General features: G+C 44.9%; 1 protein-coding gene across 1 annotated transcript in view; it reads left to right on the top strand.

The window, feature by feature from the left end:
* Nucleotides 1-21,302, top strand: part of LOC148474075 (ficolin-1-A-like) — a 62,741-nt gene that overhangs the window by 41,026 nt on the left and 413 nt on the right. Inside the window, exons 4-6 of the mRNA XM_088459192.1 lie at nt 3,316-3,443; nt 4,602-4,731; nt 8,604-8,738. Of these exons, the coding sequence (XP_088315318.1) occupies nt 3,316-3,443; nt 4,602-4,731; nt 8,604-8,738 (393 nt within the window). The remainder of the gene's footprint in view (nt 1-3,315; nt 3,444-4,601; nt 4,732-8,603; nt 8,739-21,302) is intronic.

Raw genomic sequence — 21,302 nt, 5'->3', positions numbered from 1 at the left:
CCCCCACCCTCCCTGCTGGACGGACCTGGCAGCCCCCTCCCAGAGCCTTTGCAGAAATATGGGTAAGTATGACACGGGCATGCAAAATCGAACATCATATCACTGTTCAAGGGGCGGAGATATCACTGAAAACTTTACAGTTTGTATATATATATGTGGCCATGTGTTTCACCCACCTGATTATAAACGGGCACACATTTCTCCAGGGACAGAGCATGCGCACTGATATAAGACAGCCGTGCGTACCTAAGTTACAAATATTGGCTGTCTTGGCACATGCTCAAAGGCTACAAACACTGGCGTAACTATAGAGGGTGCAAGGGGTTTGCTTGCTATGGGGCCCAGCGGGTTCCTGAGGCCCACTGGCCCAGCAAGCAACCCCCTGCACCTTACCAAGTAGAGCGTTGATGTATTTTTAATCAGGAGCCAGTTGTGAGCCAATAGGAGCTTGCGGACCAGCAGCCAATCAGCAGTGGCTGCTGGTCCGCGTGTTCTGTTTGGCTCGTGACAGGCGCTTGAGTGAAAATGACATCGGCTTTGCTGGGAGGAGGAGTGGCTATGATGACATCCCTGGGCCACGGCAACGCCTGCTCCCAGCTTCTGTAAGTTCAGTGAGGAGAGAAATTTTGCTATGGGGCCCCCAAACCTCTGGTTACATCTGGCAAAAAGATGGCTGTGCATTCCACCAGCCTTCAGGGGGGGTGTATCTGCACTTTGTGTAAGGATGGCCATGTGTTCCACCCTTTAAAAATTCAGGCGTCTGGATAAAACAAATATCTATTCGTTCAGCAATACAGCACAATACATTGAACATGCCTTATACATCCCTGGGTTGGGAATACTTTCCTATAATCCTCCTAAGGGACCTGGTATCACTATAGTGCCAAACATTTATATAAATAACACATTATATAATATCTAAAAAAATTTACAATATATAATAAACATATATTTCAATATATAAAACTTCATAAATAGGACAGAAAGACATATTACATGAGGAACCATTTCATTTAAAATTCTAAATTTAAGCCCTTAGGACTAGTGACCTAACTAAAAATAGTGTGCATCTCAATTCCTTTTTTCTCTAGTTATTTTTGGACTAGTTGAATGCCTCAAATATAAATTAAATTATTTGAATCACAATTATGTGTGTCTTTAAAATGTACACAGTAGTGTCCCTTACTCACATTACACCGAACAGTAGTGTCCCTTACTCACATTACAGCACACAGTAGTCTCCCTTATTCACATTATACAGCACAGTAGTGTCCCTTACTCACATTACAGCACACAGTAGTGTCCCTTATTCACATTACACAGCACAGTAGTGTCCCTTACTCACATTACACCACACAGTAGTGTCCCTTATTTACATTACACTGCACAGTAGTGTGCCTTACTCACATTACACCACACAGTAGTGTCCCTTATTTACATTACACCACACAGTAGTGTCCCTTACTCACATTACACCACACAGTAGTGACCCTTATTTACATTACACTGCACAGTAGTGTCCTTTACTCACATTACACCGCACACTAGTGTCCCTTACTCACATTACACCACACAGTAGTGTCCCTTATTTACATTACACCACACAGTAGTGTCCCTTACTCACATTACACCACACATTAGTGTCCCTTATTTACATTACACCACACAGCAGAGCCCCTTACTCACATTACACTACACAGTAGTGTCCCTTATTTACATTACACTGCACAGTAGTGTGCCTTACTCACATTACACCACACAGTAGTGTCCCTTATTTACATTACACCGCACACTAGTGTCCCTTACTCACATTACACCACACAGCAGAGCCCCTTACTCACATTACACCGCACAGTAGTGTCCCTTATTTACATTACACTGCACAGTAGTGCTCCTTATTCACATTACAGTGCACAGTAGAGCCCCTTACTCACATTACACTACACAGTAGTGTCCCTTACTCATATTACACCACACAGTAGTGTACCTTACTCACATTACACTACACAGTAGTGTCCCTTACTCACATTACACTACACAGTAGTGTCCCTTACTCACATTACACTACACAGTAGTGTACCTTACTCGCATTTCACTGCACAGCAGTGTCCCTTACCGCACAGTAGTGGCCCTTATTCACATTACACTACACAGTAGTGTCCCTTATTCACATTTCACCACACAGTAGTGTCCCTTACTCACATTACACCGCACAGTAGTATCCCTTATTCACATTACACTACACAGTAGTGACCCTTATTCACATTACACTGCACAGTAGTGCCCCTTATTCATGTTACACCGCACAGTAGTGTCCCTTACTCACATTACACCACACAGTAGTGTCCCTTATTCACATTACATCACACAGTAGTGTCCCTTATTCACAATACACCGCACAGCAGTGCTCCTTATTCACATTACACCACACAGTAGTGTTCCTTATTCACATTACACCACACAGTAGAGCCCCTTTTGCATAATCAGTGCTATACAGTGGTGCCCCTTACACATTACACTGTACAGTGTGGATGGGAGGGGGAGTTAGGAGCTGTGAGAGGAGAGAGAGAAGGAAAGGGAAACCTGTGTGAGGGAGGGGGGCTGCTGATGATGGGGGTAGTTTGGACCTATCATGGGAGAGATACTCGGAAAGGGTAACCTGTGTGGGGGAGGGGGGGGTGAGAATGGGGGGTTGGAGCTGTGTGAGGGGAGATAGAGCAGCAAAAGGTACCCTGTGTGGGGTGGGGTGCCATGAATGGGGGATGTACAAGTTTGAAGCTGTGTGAGAGGAGAGAGAGCAGCAAAGGATAACCTGTGTGTATGTAGAGGGGGGGGGGGGTGCTGTGTTTGAGGGGAGGAGTTTGGAGCTGTGTGAGGGGAGAGAGACCAGGAGAGGAAGGAACTGAGAGCACCACTATTAACAAAAGTGCAGCAAGTGGAGATTGCGGTGGCAGCTGGCTCCACCCCTATGGCATCCTGCGCACTGTGCGGTGACACCGACCACACCGCCATAGTTACGGTCTTGATTATTATTATAACATTCTATAAACAAATCACAGTGGAGTTTGCAGATCACAGATCTCCATCTGGACAGTAATATATATGATGGATTTAGATGCCCTCGAAAAGTGTCTTCAGAAATTATTTTGAAACATTGGATACTATGCATATACAGTATACAGTATGTACTTAGTTATACTACAGTGTCAAATAATGTGTTCAGTGTCCAGTTGGGTGTTGCTGACAGATAAGCTTTAATGTATGGTTCACGTATTCAATTCACTAAGAAAATTAAGTACCAATTACTTTATTTAGCCGCCCACAACTGCAAGCAAATTCTGGACCAGGGACTGAGTCTTACTGGCTGGTACACAATTTACCCACCAGGGGGCGATCCTCTCCTAGTGATGTGTGACATGGAAACTGATGGAGGAGGATGGCTGGTAGGTGCTGAGTGTTTGATTGGTTCATGTTTATAGGAAGCCGTCATTCATGTTGGTGATGTAACAGCTACTGGATCATTTAAAAATAAACAGACTTTAAATGGTAACCAGCTGCGCATTGCCCCACTGAAATCACCCAGCCCCCCATTCAAATACACATTTATATTAGAGATGAGCAAATTGGCTTTGCTGGAAACCGAACACACCCGAACTTTGGGATTCTGAGATGAACCGACTCCTGACTCGGATCACTTCGGGGTCGGATCTCGGATCTAAAACACAAATCTTGCATATTTTTTGATGGTATGTAAGTCCCTCCTTCATGATTTAAGGTGTTATTGATGTTAATAATACTGTTTGATGAAAAACAGGTCCATACATTACACGGCTTTAGCTGTTTTTATCAATTTTAAAGAAAACCAAAACCAAACCAAAACATTTGAGGGTTGTTTTACCACAACCAAACCAAAACCAAAACACAGGGGTCCACGCATATCTCTAATTTATATAAGGGAAAGACTCAATTTTGATGTTCAACTGTGTCGGGATGCCGCTGGTTAGAATACAGACAGCGGCATCTCGACAGCCAAAATCCTGATACCCATAGGAAACACAAGTAAGTGTTTTCCTAACCCCTACACTCCCTCCTCGGTGCCTAAACCTAACCTCCCCCTCCCCACACCCTAATACTAACCCTCCCTCCCCGGTGCCTAACCCTACATCTCCCCCTAATGCCTAACCCTAACCCCGCTAACTAACCCTAACCTCCCCCTAACACCACATCCCCGTCCGACACTGAAAGGGTTTGTTCTAGCTTAAGTCAATATTTCAGAGTGAAAACAAAGCTGCCCAGTATTTGTTTTCTACATGCAAAAGCAGACGGTATTTTCCCTGCATGTCAAAACATAAATGTATTTGCACCCCTGCATGGCAACATGACTTGTTCCGGGAGCAAATTGCACCTTGTTTGCTCCATTTTTAAATTTTGCTCCTAACTCTGAATGTGGCCCATAGTGTTTGCTGGAGAATGTAAGGTATGCACAATTACACAATATGGAATCTCCCCTGTGAGTATTGTAGGCTCGCCCAGCAGCTAGCACTTCAGTGGGTACAGTATTGTTACAATATGATATATGGACGTTATTCCTCCTTTCCCAGGTGTTCCAGAGGCGGGTGGATGGTTCTGTGGATTTCTATAGAGACTGGAATAACTACAAGAACGGATTTGGGAATCAAGACAGCGAATTCTGGCTGGGGAACGATAAAATTCACCGTCTCACGTCTTCAGGTTTGGTCGCACTTCGTAAAAATGTGACTATAGTTCAATGCATAGAGCTGTGTGCAGATCTGTCTCTATTAGACTTCTGTATGTACAATAATAATAATAATGATGATGATGTTATTTATATAGCACTTTTGTCTTAATAGGACTCAAAGGGCTCTATTTATTAACATTATTTTTACTAAAATAAAGTGAAAAGGGGTGTTTTCACATCCTTTTCACATTATTTTAGTATCACCTACAGTTACTAAAGGGCAATTGGAGAAGAATTCATAAAATGCTACTCCAAACCCTAATTATCACTTATTTTTAGTAAGCAGATCGCATTTCCCATAATTGTAATGGGAAATGAAATCTGGCCAAAGTTACTAAAAATAAATAGTGAAAAAATACCAGGGAAAGCCCTGTGAGAATAATTATCCAGGGTCTCCCCCGGTTACCGGACTCCTGCTCCGCTCTGACGGGCAGAGCAGAGCCCGGAGCCGGCCCCAGTAATCAGCTGTGTGGTCTAAACAGACCACACTCTGATTCACTGTAAAAAAAAGTAAAAAAAAAAAACTTACCTGAGTCCAGGGACCGGTGATCGGGGCTCCGGGTGATGTCCTCCCTCCAGTCAGCTGGTCTCCCATACTGCACTGGGACCCGGTCGTCACCTGACAGGGTCCCAGTGCAGGATGGGATGTCCGCTGACCGGAGCCACAGAGGACATCACCGGAGGCCCGATCACTGCAGGTAAGTGTAATTAAGGGAGGGGGGGTCACGGGGGGAGGGGGGTCCGTGATCATGGAGCGGGGCTTAGCGACGGTCGGTCACCGCAGGCGTTGGCACTTCTCACAGTATTTTTGTGTGCGAAAATACCATGATAAGTGTGCGGAGGGGATTCGCAGGGACAGAGCTTTATCGCAATGTATATACACCATGTCCATGTCCTGCAGTGTTCTATATTGTAAGTCATTTATTTCTCGTTTCGTTCATACTGTTTCTGTTTATGTACCTGGTGGCAACCTATGTACTGCGAGCTGTCAGAGTTTCAGCCTATTCTGAGCCGTGTGTTTGAAGCGTACAAACTATTTTCAGTCACATGTTCTGTAACAAGCACGGGTGAGATGTCAGTGTAGCTATTAGTGTAGTTATTAGGGATGATGGGGCCGGGGAACACGTGATTGTATCGATGCGTACGATTCGGAATAAGGGTTGATAGTCACATAGGACTTATGACTGCTGTAGGCGTCTGTAATTGCGACCGCATTGCTTGGGACTTAGAATCAGATCTCACGTGTGAAGTCATGTGACTTTAGACTCCACTTAATCTCAGTATCCAGGGTGGTGGTAACTGGTGGTAACTGGTATGTCACTATAAGCTTGTCGAGGTGCTTGGTTGGTTGTGAGAAGAAATAGTTATATAGTGTAGATAGAGATACTGATTGGGAGATCTATGCTATAGCAATCTCAGCTGCGATACCGCACTCAACTACAGTCCGAAAATACACTAATGCTGTAGCCGCAGGGATGTGTGTTGAGAAGCCCACCTGGGCCGTATCAAAACAAAGCACCTACGTACAAATACGCAGCCGCTATCATTGATCATTTGATAATCCGGCATCAGAATAACCCTGTGGTCACGCAGAATGGCCGCCTGAACTGAGATGTCGGAACCACTCTGTGTATGGATTCGCAGGCGCAGGCTACGTTACGCCCCAGAAACAGCCAGGATATGCCTGAATTTATTGCCACCACTCCCAAACGCTCCCTCCTGATTGTCAGTCACTGTGCAAAGAAATTCTCACTGCGAGCGGCAAAGGTACTTTGGCGCATGATAGATAGCTAGCTAATCATATAAAATATATATTTTATATACAGTATATAAAATAATATAAAACAGAATGCTGGAGAAACTGCGTCCTCTGGGGTATCCTGGCCAAAATAACTGATGGACATGCCCAGCGATTATCCCCTATCAGAGTAAAGTTTCTTGAAAAAGGTAATGTCCAGAGGGAACATACAAACTCCACACAGATATAGCCGTCGTCAGGAATTGAACTCATGATGTACATGCCATAAGCCAGTAATGTTAACCATCATACCACCATGCTCGTAGGCCCATGCAAGGTTTCCTGGCACCCTAGGCAGAACTCTTAAACCCCCCCACCCTCACCCCAATGTGTGTTGTGTGTCAGTAAGTGTAATGGCTCTGTAGACAGTATAAACTATACTATATACAGTGTCATTATACTTACTGACACACATACATTTGTTTTTAATATATATAATATTATATACTGTCTATTGCAGCGCTATTATACTTACTATGAAGCCTCAAGACTGACTGAGGGCCTGATTCAGAGCCAGACGCTCTGACCAGAGCGCTCGCTCTGAATCAGGGCCCTCCTACCTGTTTTTGGAGCGGCCTCCTGGCCGCTCGCATAGCTGTGGGTGACCACCCACAGCATATGAGAGCGGCCATGATGATGGTCGCGATGGTCTTGACCATCGCGACCATCGGGCTTGGGATGGAGACCCTGTGGTAGGGTCTCCCTGCCGCAAGCCCTGGAGTGATTTTGGCTCTATCACCATTACCCACCAAAGTGGGCGTGCTGTCAATCATCATCGACAGCACGCCCCCTTTGCTGCGAGACCCGGAGCGATGGTGAGCCCGTCGCTCGCCGGGTCTCGCGCATGCGCACGACGGAGCTCCCTCCGTTGTGCGCATGCGCAGTGGGGAACATCGACCCGCTTGCGAGCGTCCTGCCGCTTGCGAGCGGGTCTGAATGACCCCCTGAGTCTCTAAGTTTTCAGGCTCTCAGGCTGGGCGGCATCCCTGCTCCTCGTCTCTGAGGAGAAGCAAAGAGAAGTATAGAGGAGGCCGGGGGTGGGCGCCACAGGGGTGATTGATACATTCACTTGTAAACAACAAATGAAAACAAGCGCACATCAGTGGTAGCAGTGGGCACAGCGGGCAAACGTTACAGCTGTGGGGAGTGAGGAGACCAGTGTGGAGCACTGCCGGTGCACACTGACTGACCGAGGTGGCTGCTGCTAGAACATTATCATATACACAGCCATGAGCCATAGCACAAGCTGGCACAATTATTGGCGGCGTGTGGTGCCCTCCAGCGGCTGGCACCCCTAGGCAGCTGCCTAAAGCTGGGAAAGTGTCTTACTGTACCCCAGCACACTAGACATCTGGATCAAAGTAAACAGAAGCCATACAGGATGTTTCCTCCCAGTGTCCCACTAGGTGTATTATAATTTATTACTGTGCTTGCAGCAACACACACCGGCCGGCTTATCCTGGTTACTGCCTCCTAGGGACCCTTATTCAGCTTTGTACCATATCACCCTCCCATTGCGCTGTGGTCATCCATTGTTGCATGTATCACCGGGTTCCACCCATGTGAAATTAACACATACAAACGATTCAACCAAAATGAAGAAGATGGATAATGGGTTTTTTTACATTTTAAAAAGCAATCAGTATAAAAAGGAAGAAAAAAAGATACAAAGCAATGACACAGTGACACCCCGGCATCTCTGCAGTGCCCGGTCCTTACAAGGTTAATGTCCAATTTAGCCACACACATTATTGAACAAACTAGACAAGCCTTGATTGGGAACTTCATGGACAACTGGGGCCCATTAGCGCAACTGAAAGATGACCAACTACACCAGTTCTTAGTGGTCATCTTTTGGTCACATTTATAGCCAAGTCCAATAATGATCAACTCGATTGTATTACCCTAGGGAAATGCTGTCACTTTGATACTGGGAAATCCCCCGGTACTGGCTGTGATGTCATCATGTGTGTGGCTTAGCATAAATTGCTTCCCAATCTCATTTCTCATTGCTGATCCCTAAATCTTCTCTGTTGTCATTATCAGGAAAGTTCCAGTTACGCATCGATCTCACTGATTTTGCAGACAACCGCACTTACGCCTTATACAGCAATTTCCGCATTGCAGGGGAGAAACAGAACTACGCAATGACTGGTATCGACTATGTGAAAGGAAATGCAGGTATTACTGTGCAATCCTCCCAATAAGGCAAGACAAAAATGAGGGAAAGTTTGCAAATTCCTGATGTACCCAAATTTCCCCTTTACCTAAACCGTCACTTTTACCTGTAAGCCCAGCACATTTTGTCCAGCAAATTGGGCACTGATGCCCGTCATACATGTATCTTCTTTGTAAACACTCCACAGTTCAAATATTTGTTTGATGTGGTCCAGTACGGCCTTGGGGCCTGATTCAGAGCTGAACGCTCTGACCAGAGCGCTCGCTCTGAATCAGGGCCCTCCTACCTGTTTAAGGAGTGTCCTCATGGACGCTCGCATAGCTGTGGGTTACCACCCACAGCTTATGCGAGCGTCCATGATGATGGTCGCGATGGTCAAGACCATCGCGACCATCGGGCTTGCGACGGAGACCCTGCGGTAGGGTCTCGCTGCCACAAGCCCTGGAGTGATTTTGGCTCTATCAGAGCCAAAATCACTCCCACTGACATCACTAGTGATGTCAGTGGGGCCGGCTTCAGACGGTAGGCGTTCCCATGGGAACGCCTCCGTCTGGCAGGCACGCCCCCAGCACGCCCACCAAAGGGGGCATGCTGTCACTCACCATCGACATCACCCCCCCTTTGGTGCGAGACCCAGAGCGATGGAGAGCCCGTCGCTCGCCGGGTCTCGCGCATGCGCACGACGGGGCTCCCTCCGTCGTGCACATGCGCAGTGGGGGAACATCGACCTGCTTGCGAGCGTACTGCCGCTCACGAGCGGGTCTGAATGACCCCCTTGGTCCTTACATTATGTGGTCCCTGGTGACACAGGGCCTGATTCAGGTTGGATCACAATGCTGCGTTAGAATGCAGCTGTCCGCAGTCAAAGTATGCAAATCCCGCAATCGCTAGCAAGACATTAGCATGCCCAATATGTTTTGCCGTGCGATCACGGTATGAAATTAGACGCCCACCAGCCTGACACAAGACGCTCACTTTCCCTTAGGGGTCTATTTAATAAGCTGTGTTAGGAGATAAAGTGAATGGTGATAAGGTACCAGCCAATCAGCTCCTAACTGCCATCTCACAGGCTGTGTTTGAAAAATAGCAGTTAGGAGCTGATTGGCTGGTACCTTATCACCGTTCACTTTATCTCCTAACACAGCTTAGTAAATAGACCCCTAAGTAACATACGTCATCTCCAGGAAATGTATGAAACAATCGGTAACATCGGCTGACATCGGACCCATACGCAGCACTTGTGGCTGACCATACCCTACCGCAAGCACTGCGAGTGCTGCTGTGTGTAATTCAGCCATGTGACGTGTATGCTGACGATGCGTCTTCATTATGATGCATTATGATTCAGTAAGATAACTACAGACACTGGTTCATGGCTCATGTTTTATGTCTCAGCCTTCTGCCGTCTCTCCTCTTTAGAATCAATGGCTGCATCGTAATTGGGGGCTGGTGATGCTTCTGCCTTCCGTAGCTGCACACACTCTCCCCATTACCTGACATATTATATGTTCCCCGTACCTCTTAGAGTGCAAGCTCATTTAGGCAAGGCCATCTTTACCTTGTGTTTCATATAATTATATGTAATTGGTTTGTGTCCCCATTCCCTCATTGTACAGTGCTGCGTAATATGACAGCATTTTACAAATATAAGATAGTAATAGTAATGGAAGCTATGGAGGTTGTACTGGGTAAGCCACTAAATAGCCAGGGTGACCCACAAGTCGCCAGATGGACAGACTAGAAATGTTGCACAGGTACTAAGCTTTTGTGCTGGGGCTGCCAACCTGAAGTAACTAAAGAGGGGTAAATAAAATAATATGTTAAGATTAGAGATGAGCGGTTCGGATTCTGTGGAATCCGAACCGCTCCGAACATTGGGGATCCGAGTCCACCCGAACCCTGTTCGGGTGTTCACCGCCTGACTCGGATCCCCGTTCGGGGCCGAACGGCGGCCGCCTGATGTCGGATTCTCACTAGAGAATCCGACATCAGGTCTCCTCGCGTGTAGGGCAGAGCGCAGTGATAGCGCTCTGCCCTACACAGACACAGACACACAGCCGCCAGCGGCAGCTGTGTGTTTGTTACAGCAGCCAATGAGAGTCACACAGACTCTCATTGGCTGCTGCACGGAGGGAGCCGGCTGGAGCTCACACATGAGCTCCGTCTTCCGGCTCCCTCCTCAGCGTGTGACAGAGCGGACGGCGCGGGAGCGGGGATACAGGTAAGTTTTATTTTTTTTATTTTTTTACTTGTCAAAGGTCCGGGGGCGCTACTGGGGGGGGGTCTGCACTACTGGGGGGGTCTGCTACTGGGGGGGGGCTATACTACTGGGGGGGCCATACTACAGAGGGGCCTGCTACTGGGGGGGCTATACTACTGGGGGGGGGTCTGCACTACTGGGGGGGGGTCTGCTACTGGGGGAGGCAATACTACTGGGGGGGCCATACTACAGAGGGGCCTGCTACTGGGGGGGGCTATACTACTGGGGGGGGGTCTGCTACTGGGGGGGCCATACTACTGGGGGGGATCTGCACTATTGGGGGGCCATACTACAGAGGGGCCTGCTACTGGGGGGGGGGCTATACTACTGGGGGGGTCTGCACTACTGGGGGGGGTCTGCTACTGGGCAGGGCTATACTACTGGGGGCCATACTACAGAGGGGCCTGCTACTGGGGGGGCTATACTACTGGGGGGGGTCTGCTACTGGGGGGGCCATACTACTGAGGGGCCTGCTACTGGGGGGGGCCATACTACTGGGGGGGCCTACTACAGGGGGGGCCATACTACAGGGGGGGCCCATACTACAGGGGGGGCTACTACTGGAGCAGCCTACTACTGGGGGGGCCTGCTACTGGGGCAGCCTACTACTGGGGGAGCCATACTACTGGGGGGGCATACTACTGGGTGGCATGCTAATGGGGGGCATACTACTGGGGGGGCCTGCTAATGGGGGACATACTACTGGGGGGGCCTGCTAATGGGGGGCATACTACTGGGGAGCATTCAACTGGGGGCACTGCATAGTGGACCGTACTACTAAGGGGACTGCATAGGGGGCACCACTGCTGGGGGACATTGTGTAAGGGACACCGCTACTGTGGGCATTGTGTAAAAGGGTCACTACTGTGGGCATTGTGTAAAAGGGGCACTACTGTGTGTCGTAACATAAATAAGAGACACTACTTTATGGTGTAATGTGAATCAGGCCCTATGTGCGGTGTAATGCTAATAAGATTGTGCACTGTGACTCCTAGGGCCGTAGCCCACTTTGTAAACAAGTACTGTGACTCTGCTGGCCGTACCCCACTGGGTGGGTGCACTACTTTTCATTTCTGCCACTGCTGTGTGGCAATGTGTCATAGATGTGCTTTATACTGTGGTGTCTGTGTCGTTGTGCCGCTGCTTTGTCGCTTAGTAACCAGTCAGCTCACTGCAACCTTTGGCCAATAATGTTGAAAACAATATTATAAGCTGTGATATGGTCTAAATTGACTGGAAATTAATGTTATTGAGGTTAATAATACTCTAGGAAGAAAAAAAAGACCAATTTATGTGATTTTAGCTTTTTTTGTCAATTTTTGCAAAAAAATCCAAATCCAAATCCAAAGCCAGTCACCGCAGTTTGGCAAATCCAAATCCAAATCCAAAGCCGGACGACGAATTAGAACCAAATCCAAATCCAAATCCGGCAAAAATGGTCCGGCGCACATCCCTAGTTAAGATGGGAACAGGCTCTGTGATATCATTGTGTGCGTTGCCTAAAAGTACATTACTTACCATGGTAAATGTTATATTAGGATTACAATAAATCATCTTGATTAGACATACTTAGTGGCATCCCTCCTACGGTGACACCCGGTGCAGGGAGGGATGCCTTGTGCACACCTAAAAGGGGGCGTGGCCTCGGGAAAAGGGCGTACTCTTGGTAAGGGGCGTGGTTTTCAGCCCGAACCCGGTCCCTGGCCATGTTTATCTATGGGGTGGTGGGGGGTGCAGAAGATGCGGGCAATGCCGGCTCCCTCACTGTGACAGGAGCCGAGTGCTGCACTTGATGCTACAGTGCAGCACCCGCCTCCTGTCATTGAGGGGGAGCCTGCACCTTGGTGTCACCCCTCAGCCAGTGACACTCGGTGTGGCCGCACCCTGCTTGTGACGCCACTGGACATACTTCCAAATTCATCTTAAATGCTTTCAAAATCTATCGGTCTGTCTATCTATCTACCTGATATATATCTACCTATGGGGTCTATTTACTAAGACTTGGATGGAAGTAAAGTGAACGGAGATAAAGTACCAGCTAATCAGCTCCTAACTGCCATGTCACAGGCTGTGTTTGAAAAATGACAGTTAGGAGCTGGTTGTCCACTTTATCTCCATCCAAGGCTTAGTAAATAGACCCCTATCTATCTATCTATCTATCTATCTATCTCATATCTATATATCTATCTCATATCTATCTAATATCTATATATATATATATATATATATATATATCTCATATCTATCTATCTATCTATCTATCTATCTCTCATATCTATCTATCTAATATATATATATATATATATATATATATATATATCATATCTATCTATCTATCTATCTATCTCTCATATCTATCTCTCATATCTATCTATCTATCTATCTATCTATCTCTCATATCTATCTATCTATCTATCTGATATCTATCTATCTATCTATCTTAAATCTATTTCTCATATCTATCTATCTATCCATCCATCTATCTATCTCATATCTATCTATCTATCTATCTTATATCTATCTATATATCTATCTATCTATCCATCTAGCTATCTATCTCATATCTATCTATCTATCTATCTCATATCTATCTATCTATCCATCTAGCTATCTATCTCATATCTATCTATCTATACCTATCTATCTATTTATCTATCATCTACATATCTAATATCTATCTATCTATCTATCTAATATCTATATTTCTATCTATCTATCTATCTATCTATCTAATATCTATATTTCTATCTATCTCTCACATCTATCTTTCTATCTATCTATCTATCTTAAATCTATCTCTCATATCTATCTATCTATCGATCTCATATCTATCTATCTATATATCTATCTTATATCTATCTCTCATATCTATCTCTCATATCTATCTATCTATCTATCTATCTATCTATCTATCTTAAATCTATTTCTCATATCTATCTATCTATCTATCTATCCATCCATCTATCTATCTGATATCTATCTATCTATCTATCTATCTTATATCTATCTCTCATATCTATCTATATATCTATCTATCTATCCATCTAGCTATCTATCTCATATCTATCTATCTATCTCATATCTATCTATCTATCCCTCTAGCTATCTATCTCATATCTATCTATCTATCTATCTATCTATCTATCTATCTATCTATCTATCCATCTAGCTATCTATCTCATATCTATCTATCTATACCTATATATCTATTTATCTATCATCTACATATCTAATATCTATCTCATATCTATCTATCTATCTATCTAATAACTATCTCATATCTATCTATCTATCTATCTAATATCTATATATCTATCTCATATGTATCTATCTATCATCTATCTATCTATATCTATCTAATATATATATCATATCTATGTATCTATTTATCTCATATCTATCTATCTATCTATCTATCTCATACCTATCTATCTGTCTATCTATCTAATATCTATATATCTTTCTATCTAATATCTATATAACTATCTAATATCTATATATCTACCTAATATCTATGAGGCATATTTACTAAAGTGCCCAAAGCACCCAATTAGATTCTAGCTATTATATTCTAGAAGGTGCTGAAAAAATGTTTAGTAGAATCTGATTGGTCGCTATGGGCAACATCTCCACTTCTAAAAACCTGCACTCTAGTAAATATACCCCTATCTATCTATCTATCTATCTATCTATCTATCTATCTATCTATCTATCTATCTATCTCATATCTATCTATCTATCTCACATCTATCTATCTATCCATCTAGCTATCTATCTCATATCTATCTATCTATACCTATCTATCTATTTATCTATCATCTACATATCTAATATCTATCTATCTATCTATCTAATATCTATATTTCTATCTATCTATCTAATATCTATATTTCTATCTATCTCTCATATCTATCTTTCTATCTATCTATCTATCTATCTTAAATCTATCTCTCATATCTATCTATCTATCGATCTTATATCTATCTATCTTATATCTATCTCTCATATCTATCTATCTATCTAGCTATCTATCTCATATCTATCTATCTATCTATCTATCTATCTATCTATCTCATATCTACAGTCAGGTTCATAAATATTGGGACATTGACAGAATTTTCATATTTTGGCCTCTATTCACCACCACAATGGCTTTGAAATGAAACAAACAAGATGTGCTTTAACTGCAGACTTTCAGATTTAATTTGAGGGTAATTACATCCAAATCAGTTGAACGGTGTAGGAAATACAACAGTTTCTATATGTGCCTCCCACTTTTTAAGGGGCCAAAAGTAATGGGACAAACTAAACAATCCTAAATCTAACTTTCACTTTTTAATACTTTGTTGCAAATCCTTTGCAGGCAATTACAGCCTGAAGTCTGGAACGCATAGACATCACCAGACGCTGGGTTTCATCCCTGGTGATGCTCTGCCAGGCCTCTACTGCAAATGTCTTCAGTTCCTGCTTGTTCTTGGGGCATTTTCCCTTCAGTTTTGTCTTCATCAAGTGAAATGCATGCTCAATCGGATTCAGGTCAGGGGATTGACTTGGCCATTGCATAACATTCCACTTTTTAGCCTTAAAAAACTCTTTGGTTGCTTTTGCAGTATGCTTCGGTTCATTGTCCATCTGCACTGTAAAGCGCCGTCCAATGAGTTCTGAAGCATTTGACTGAATATGAGCATATAATATTGCCCGAAACACTTCAGAATTAATTCTGCTGCTTTTGTCAGCAGTCACATCATCAATAAATACAAGGGGACCAGTTCCATTGGCAGCCATACATGCCCACGCCATGACACTACCACCACCATGCTTCACTGATGAGGTGGTATGTTTTGGATCATGAGCAGTTCCTTTCCTTCTCCATACTCTTCTCTTCCCATCACTCTGGTACAAGTTGATCTTTGTCTCATCTGTCCATAGGATGTTGTTCCAGAACTGTAATGGCTTTTTTAGATGGTCTTCCTGTTTTTGAGGCTCACCAATGGTTTACATCTTGTGGTGAACCCTCTATATTCCCTATTGTGAAGTCTTCTCTTGATTGTTGACTTTGACACATATACAACTACCTCCTGGAGAGTGTTCTTGATTTGGCCAACTGTTGTGAAGGGGTTTTTCTTCACCAGGGAAATAATTCTTCTGTCATCCACCACAGTTGTTTTCCGTGGTCTTCCGGGTCTTTAGGTGTTGCTGAGCTCTCCGGTGCGTTCTTTCTTTTTAAGAATGTTCCAAACAGTTGATTTGGTCACACCTAATGTTTTTGCTATCTCTCTGATGGGTTTGTTATGATTTTTCAGCCTAATGATGGCTTGCTTCACTGATAGTGACAGCTCTTTGGATCTCATATTGAGAGTCGACAGCAACTGATTCCAAATGCAAATGTCACACCTAGAATCAACTCCAGACCTTTTACCTGCTTAATTGATAATGAAATAACGAGGGAATAGCCCACACCTGTCCATGAAATAGCTTTTGAGTTGATAGTCCCATTACTTTTGGCCCCTTAAAAAGTGGGAGGCACATATAGAAACCGTTGTAATTCCTACACCGTTCACCTGATTTGGATGTAATTACCCTCAAATTAAAAATAAAAGTCTGCAGTTAAAGCACATCTTGTTTGTTTCATTTCAAAGCCATTGTGGTGGTGAATAGAGGCCAAAATATGAAAATTCTGTCAATGTCCCAATATTTATGGACCTGACTGTATCTATCTATCTATCCATCTAGCTATCTATCTCATATCTATCTATCTATCTAACTATCTATCTAATATCTATCTATGGGGCCTATTCATTAAACCTAAAAATTCTCTAGAGATAATTAGGTTTAGAACTCGCATGGAGTTCTACCTAATTATAGGTGGAATTCATCATTCCACCTCTCTATAAGTATCTATTCCGAAAAGCTGTCATTTTTGCGATGACAGCTTTTCGGGAAATAGATACTTTTCCCTGCCTACACTACCTTATCGCATCTGGAAACAGTGCTGCGCATGCGCTGTTACATCTGTAAAACCAGCGCATGCACAGCACTGCCTACAGATGCGTTAAGTTTGTGTACCCCCCCGACCCCCCTCCGCTCACCTACCCCCAGCCCCCCGACTTACCTGTCCGCGCAGCAGCCTTCGGCTCCGTCCTGCTGGTCTGTCATGTGGTTTCCCAGCAGACCACATGACAGATTAGAAAAAAAAATGTATTTTTTTTTTCTAAACTTTCTTGTGCTCTGCTGGGGAGCACACATGTCCGACCAGCCTTCGGAGCCTGAGGACGGAGCAGAGCGCCGGAGGGACTAGTTCGGGGGACCTGCACACGCGGATACAGGTAAGTCGATTCTGCTATTCGCCACCTCACAGTGGCGAATAGTAACTGCATCAAATTCCAAAAATTCATAATTTTCGGAATTTGATGAATACCACAATTATACATCTATCTATCTATCTATCTATCTATCTATCTATCTATCTATCTATCTATCTATCTATCTATCTCTCATACCTATCTATCTATCTATCTATCTATCTGTCTATCTCATATCTATCTATCTATATATCTCATATCTATCTATCTATCTATCTATCTATCTATCTCATACCTATCTAGCTATCAATCTATCTATCTCATATCTATCTATCTATCTATCTATCTCAAACCTATCTATCTATCTATCTATCTCATATCTATCTATCTATCTATCTATCTATCTGTCTCATATCTATCTATCTATCTATCTATCTATCTATCTATCTATCTATCTATCTATCTATCGCTCATATTTATCTTTCTATCTATCTCATATCTATCTATCTATCTATCTATCTATCTATCTATCTATCTATCTCTCATGTTTATCTTTCTATCTATCTCATATCTATCTATCTATCTATCTATCTATCTCATATCTATCTCATATCTATCTGTCTATCTATTGGACAGACATATGATGATATTGTACCAATACACACATTACCATTGTAAAAGAAAATAGTCATCAATAAAAGATACCAGGGGTATTTTCAAGACTATTGATGTCGTGGGGCAATTTAACTTCTGTAAATAACCCTTCCATTCCGCCTCTGTGTTAGGCATTGGCCAGAGAGATGGTGTTTGTTTTTATGTTTAGTACATGTCTGACTGGGATACGTTCGGTATCCCGGTGCTGGCATCCTGACCGCTGGGATACCGAAGGTAAGTAGTGGGGATGGGGGGAGGGTTAGGAGTTATGGTTAGGCACTAGGGGGAGGGGTAAGGGTTAGGCACTAGGGGGAGGGGTAAGGGTTAGGCACTAAGGGGGGAGGGTTAGGCTTAGAGTGCGGGGAGAGGGTGGTTAGGTTTAGGCACTAGGGGTTAAGGTTAAACTTAGGGTCAGGGAGGAGGAGTTCGGCTTAGGGTGCAGGGAGGGAGGGTTAGGCATCAGGGAGGGAGGGTTAGGGTATGGAGAGGGAGGGTTGGGGTTAGGCATCAGGGAGGGTAAGGGTTAGGGGTAGAGAGAGGGAGGGTTGGGGTTAGGCACCAAGGAGGGAGGGTAAGGGATAGGGGTAGGGAGAGGGAGGGTTGGGGTTAGGCACCAAGGAGGGAGGGTAATGGTTAGGGGTAGGGAGAGGGGACATGTTAGCATAACGACCAACAAGTGTCGGCAGGCTAACCCTGTCGTGATGCCGGCGTTGGGATTCTGACCGCCGGGATCTCCAGCCAACCCGTCTGATTTATTATTGTTTTTCTTGTGTTCATTTTTTATGTTTGCATTCGATTGTATGTTTGTGCTACTATATATTATAAAGTATTTTTAAACATTGATGTATACATGATATATATTCTTATTAAATTGATGACATTATTTCTATGCGCTCCTTGTTATTCTATAAATAACATCTATTTGTAACTTTATATGTAAGTTGTCTGTTGCCGATTGCCGGTGATTCTCTTCAGCTCCTGTTGTATCTATTTGTTTGGAATCTAATCTAGTTTTATTATTACTTTCATATTAATGGCATCATTGATGTTGTACATCCCACCACTCATCAGGTACATAACGAGGTTAATAGCGGTGGTATGTACCTAGAATTAAGATCTCCCAATTAGAGCTATCCTTTGTGATAGAGAAACTTCTGGGTTTATGATCCCGAAGTGTCACTGCTCATGCGCAGAATTATGTGGCAACGTAGCTTTGGCCGCATTTCTACCTTTATTACATCCCGCCCTAAGTGTCTTATGATGTAATGGGCTCACCCAATAAGGATGTTACATTATCTAGAGTGATGTCAGATGTTTTTGTCACAGTCATTTAGTTATTAAAATGTTGCTACGTAACTACAGTATACTGATTGTTCATTACAGCTGTTCCTCATAAAAGGCTGTATATATAATATATCTGGTCGTGTCACATCTAATGCTGGGGTGTCCAACCTTTCACCTTCCCTGGGCCACATTAGAAGATGAAAACTTGGTTTGGGCCGCACATAAAATAAAATAACAGTAACGTAGTAGTAGTCCCCCCCTTGTAGTGCCCCCAGTAGTAGTAGTCCCCCCCTTGTAGTGCCCCCATAGTAATCCACCCCCCTGGTAGTGCCCCCAGTAGTAATCCCCCCCTGGTAGTGCCACCATAAAAATCCCCCCCCTGGTAGTGCCCCCATAGTAATCCCCCCCCTGGTAGTGCCCCCATAGTAATCCCCCCCTGGTAGTGCCCCCATAGTAATCCCCCCCTTGGTAGTGCCCCCATAGTAATCCCCCCCCTTGGTAGTGCCCCCATAGTAATCCCCCCCCTTGGTAGTGCCCCCATAGTAATCCCCCCCTTGGTAGTGCCCCCATAGTAAACCCCCCCTTGGTAGTGCCCCCATAGTAACCCCCCCCTTGGTAGTTCCCCCATAGTAATCCCCCCCTTGGTAGTGCCCCCATTGTAACCCCCCCTTGGTAGTGCCCCCATAGTAATCCCCCCCTTGGTAGTGCCCCCACAGTAATCCCCCCCTTGGTAGTGCCCCCATAGTAATCCCCCCCTTGGTAGTGCCCCCATAGTAATCCCCCCCTTGGTAGTGCCCCCACAGTAACCCCCCCCTTGGTAGTGCCCCCACAGTAATCCCCCCCTTGGTAGTGCCCCCATAGTAATCCCCCCCCTTGGTAGTGCCCCCATAGTAATCCCCCCCCTAGTAGAGAGAGACTTAATAAAAAACAAAAAACAAAAACACTTACCTGAAACTCCCGCTCCTGGTCCCGACGCTTCCACCGGCTCCTCTGGCCGCTTTGCATTATGGGAGAGATGTCGTCATGACGACGTCTCTCCCATTACCCACTGCGGGAGCCGGAAGATGGCTCCCGCAGTGGGAGCAGCGGCAGCCGCTGAGAGTCTGACAGACTCTCAGCGGCTGCTGATTACAGCAAACACAAAGCTGCCGGCTCCGGCGGCTGTGTGTTTGTGCTGTGTAGCGCTGACCGGACTCCGTCCGGTCAGCGCTACACACGCGGTGCAGTCTGTGTCACAGTGACACAGACTGCACCGGCCCGCGGCCCGCATGACGCTGCGGCCCGGGGGGCACATAGCACCCTGCCCCCCGGCCCAGCCCGCCACTGGTGATTACGCTGGCGGCACAGTGAATGGAGGAGAGCTTGGGGGCGTGGTCTGGGGCGCCGGGACTACAGTGAGCAATCCCGGAACAGCGGGACATATCGTGAATGTCCCGCTGAATCCGGGACACTTGAGAGGTATGCGGGCCGCATTACGAGCCGACCTGGGCCGCATGCGGCCCGCGGGCCGCGGGTTGGACAAGCCTGATCTAATGCATTGGAGTCTAATACATTTCTAAATGTATCTCTGTCCTGACTGCTGCTGGGTATTTGATATTTGGGAATTGTGTAGGGAAGATCTTGTATCAACTTATCAAAGCTCCTGTTATTTCTATGTTACTGAGACCAAGCACAATGTCGTTGTTCCTATACTTACAGTTATGTGCAACTCGTTTCTGTGCATCATTTATAATGTACCATGGAAAATATAAATGACACTGATTAATTACATCTAATTATGTTGCTATAATGAGAGGGGCACACACAGACGCAGGCCTCTGTGTATCAGTGAGACTGACGCTGTGAAGGCCGCACCTTATTGGCCAGGGATTAGTAGTACCTTAAACTTCTACAGTACTCAACAAAGGTTTCCAGTACCTAGATTATAGGACCCCTTACTGAGCTGTAACATTACTGTATGCTGGAGACTGCAGCAGCCAATAAATATATATATAATAATTAGCAATACAAAACTTATTTATCGTTCTTTATCTGGATGTCCAGGCAGTTGATTAGGGGGGTACTTT

This window comes from Taudactylus pleione, unplaced genomic scaffold (genome assembly GCF_031769625.1).
Source record: "Taudactylus pleione unplaced genomic scaffold, aTauple2 ptg000897l, whole genome shotgun sequence".
Taxonomy (NCBI): Eukaryota; Metazoa; Chordata; class Amphibia; order Anura; family Myobatrachidae; genus Taudactylus; species Taudactylus pleione.
Note: the sequence above shows the minus strand (reverse complement) of the source record. Positions and strands in the feature narration are given on the sequence as shown.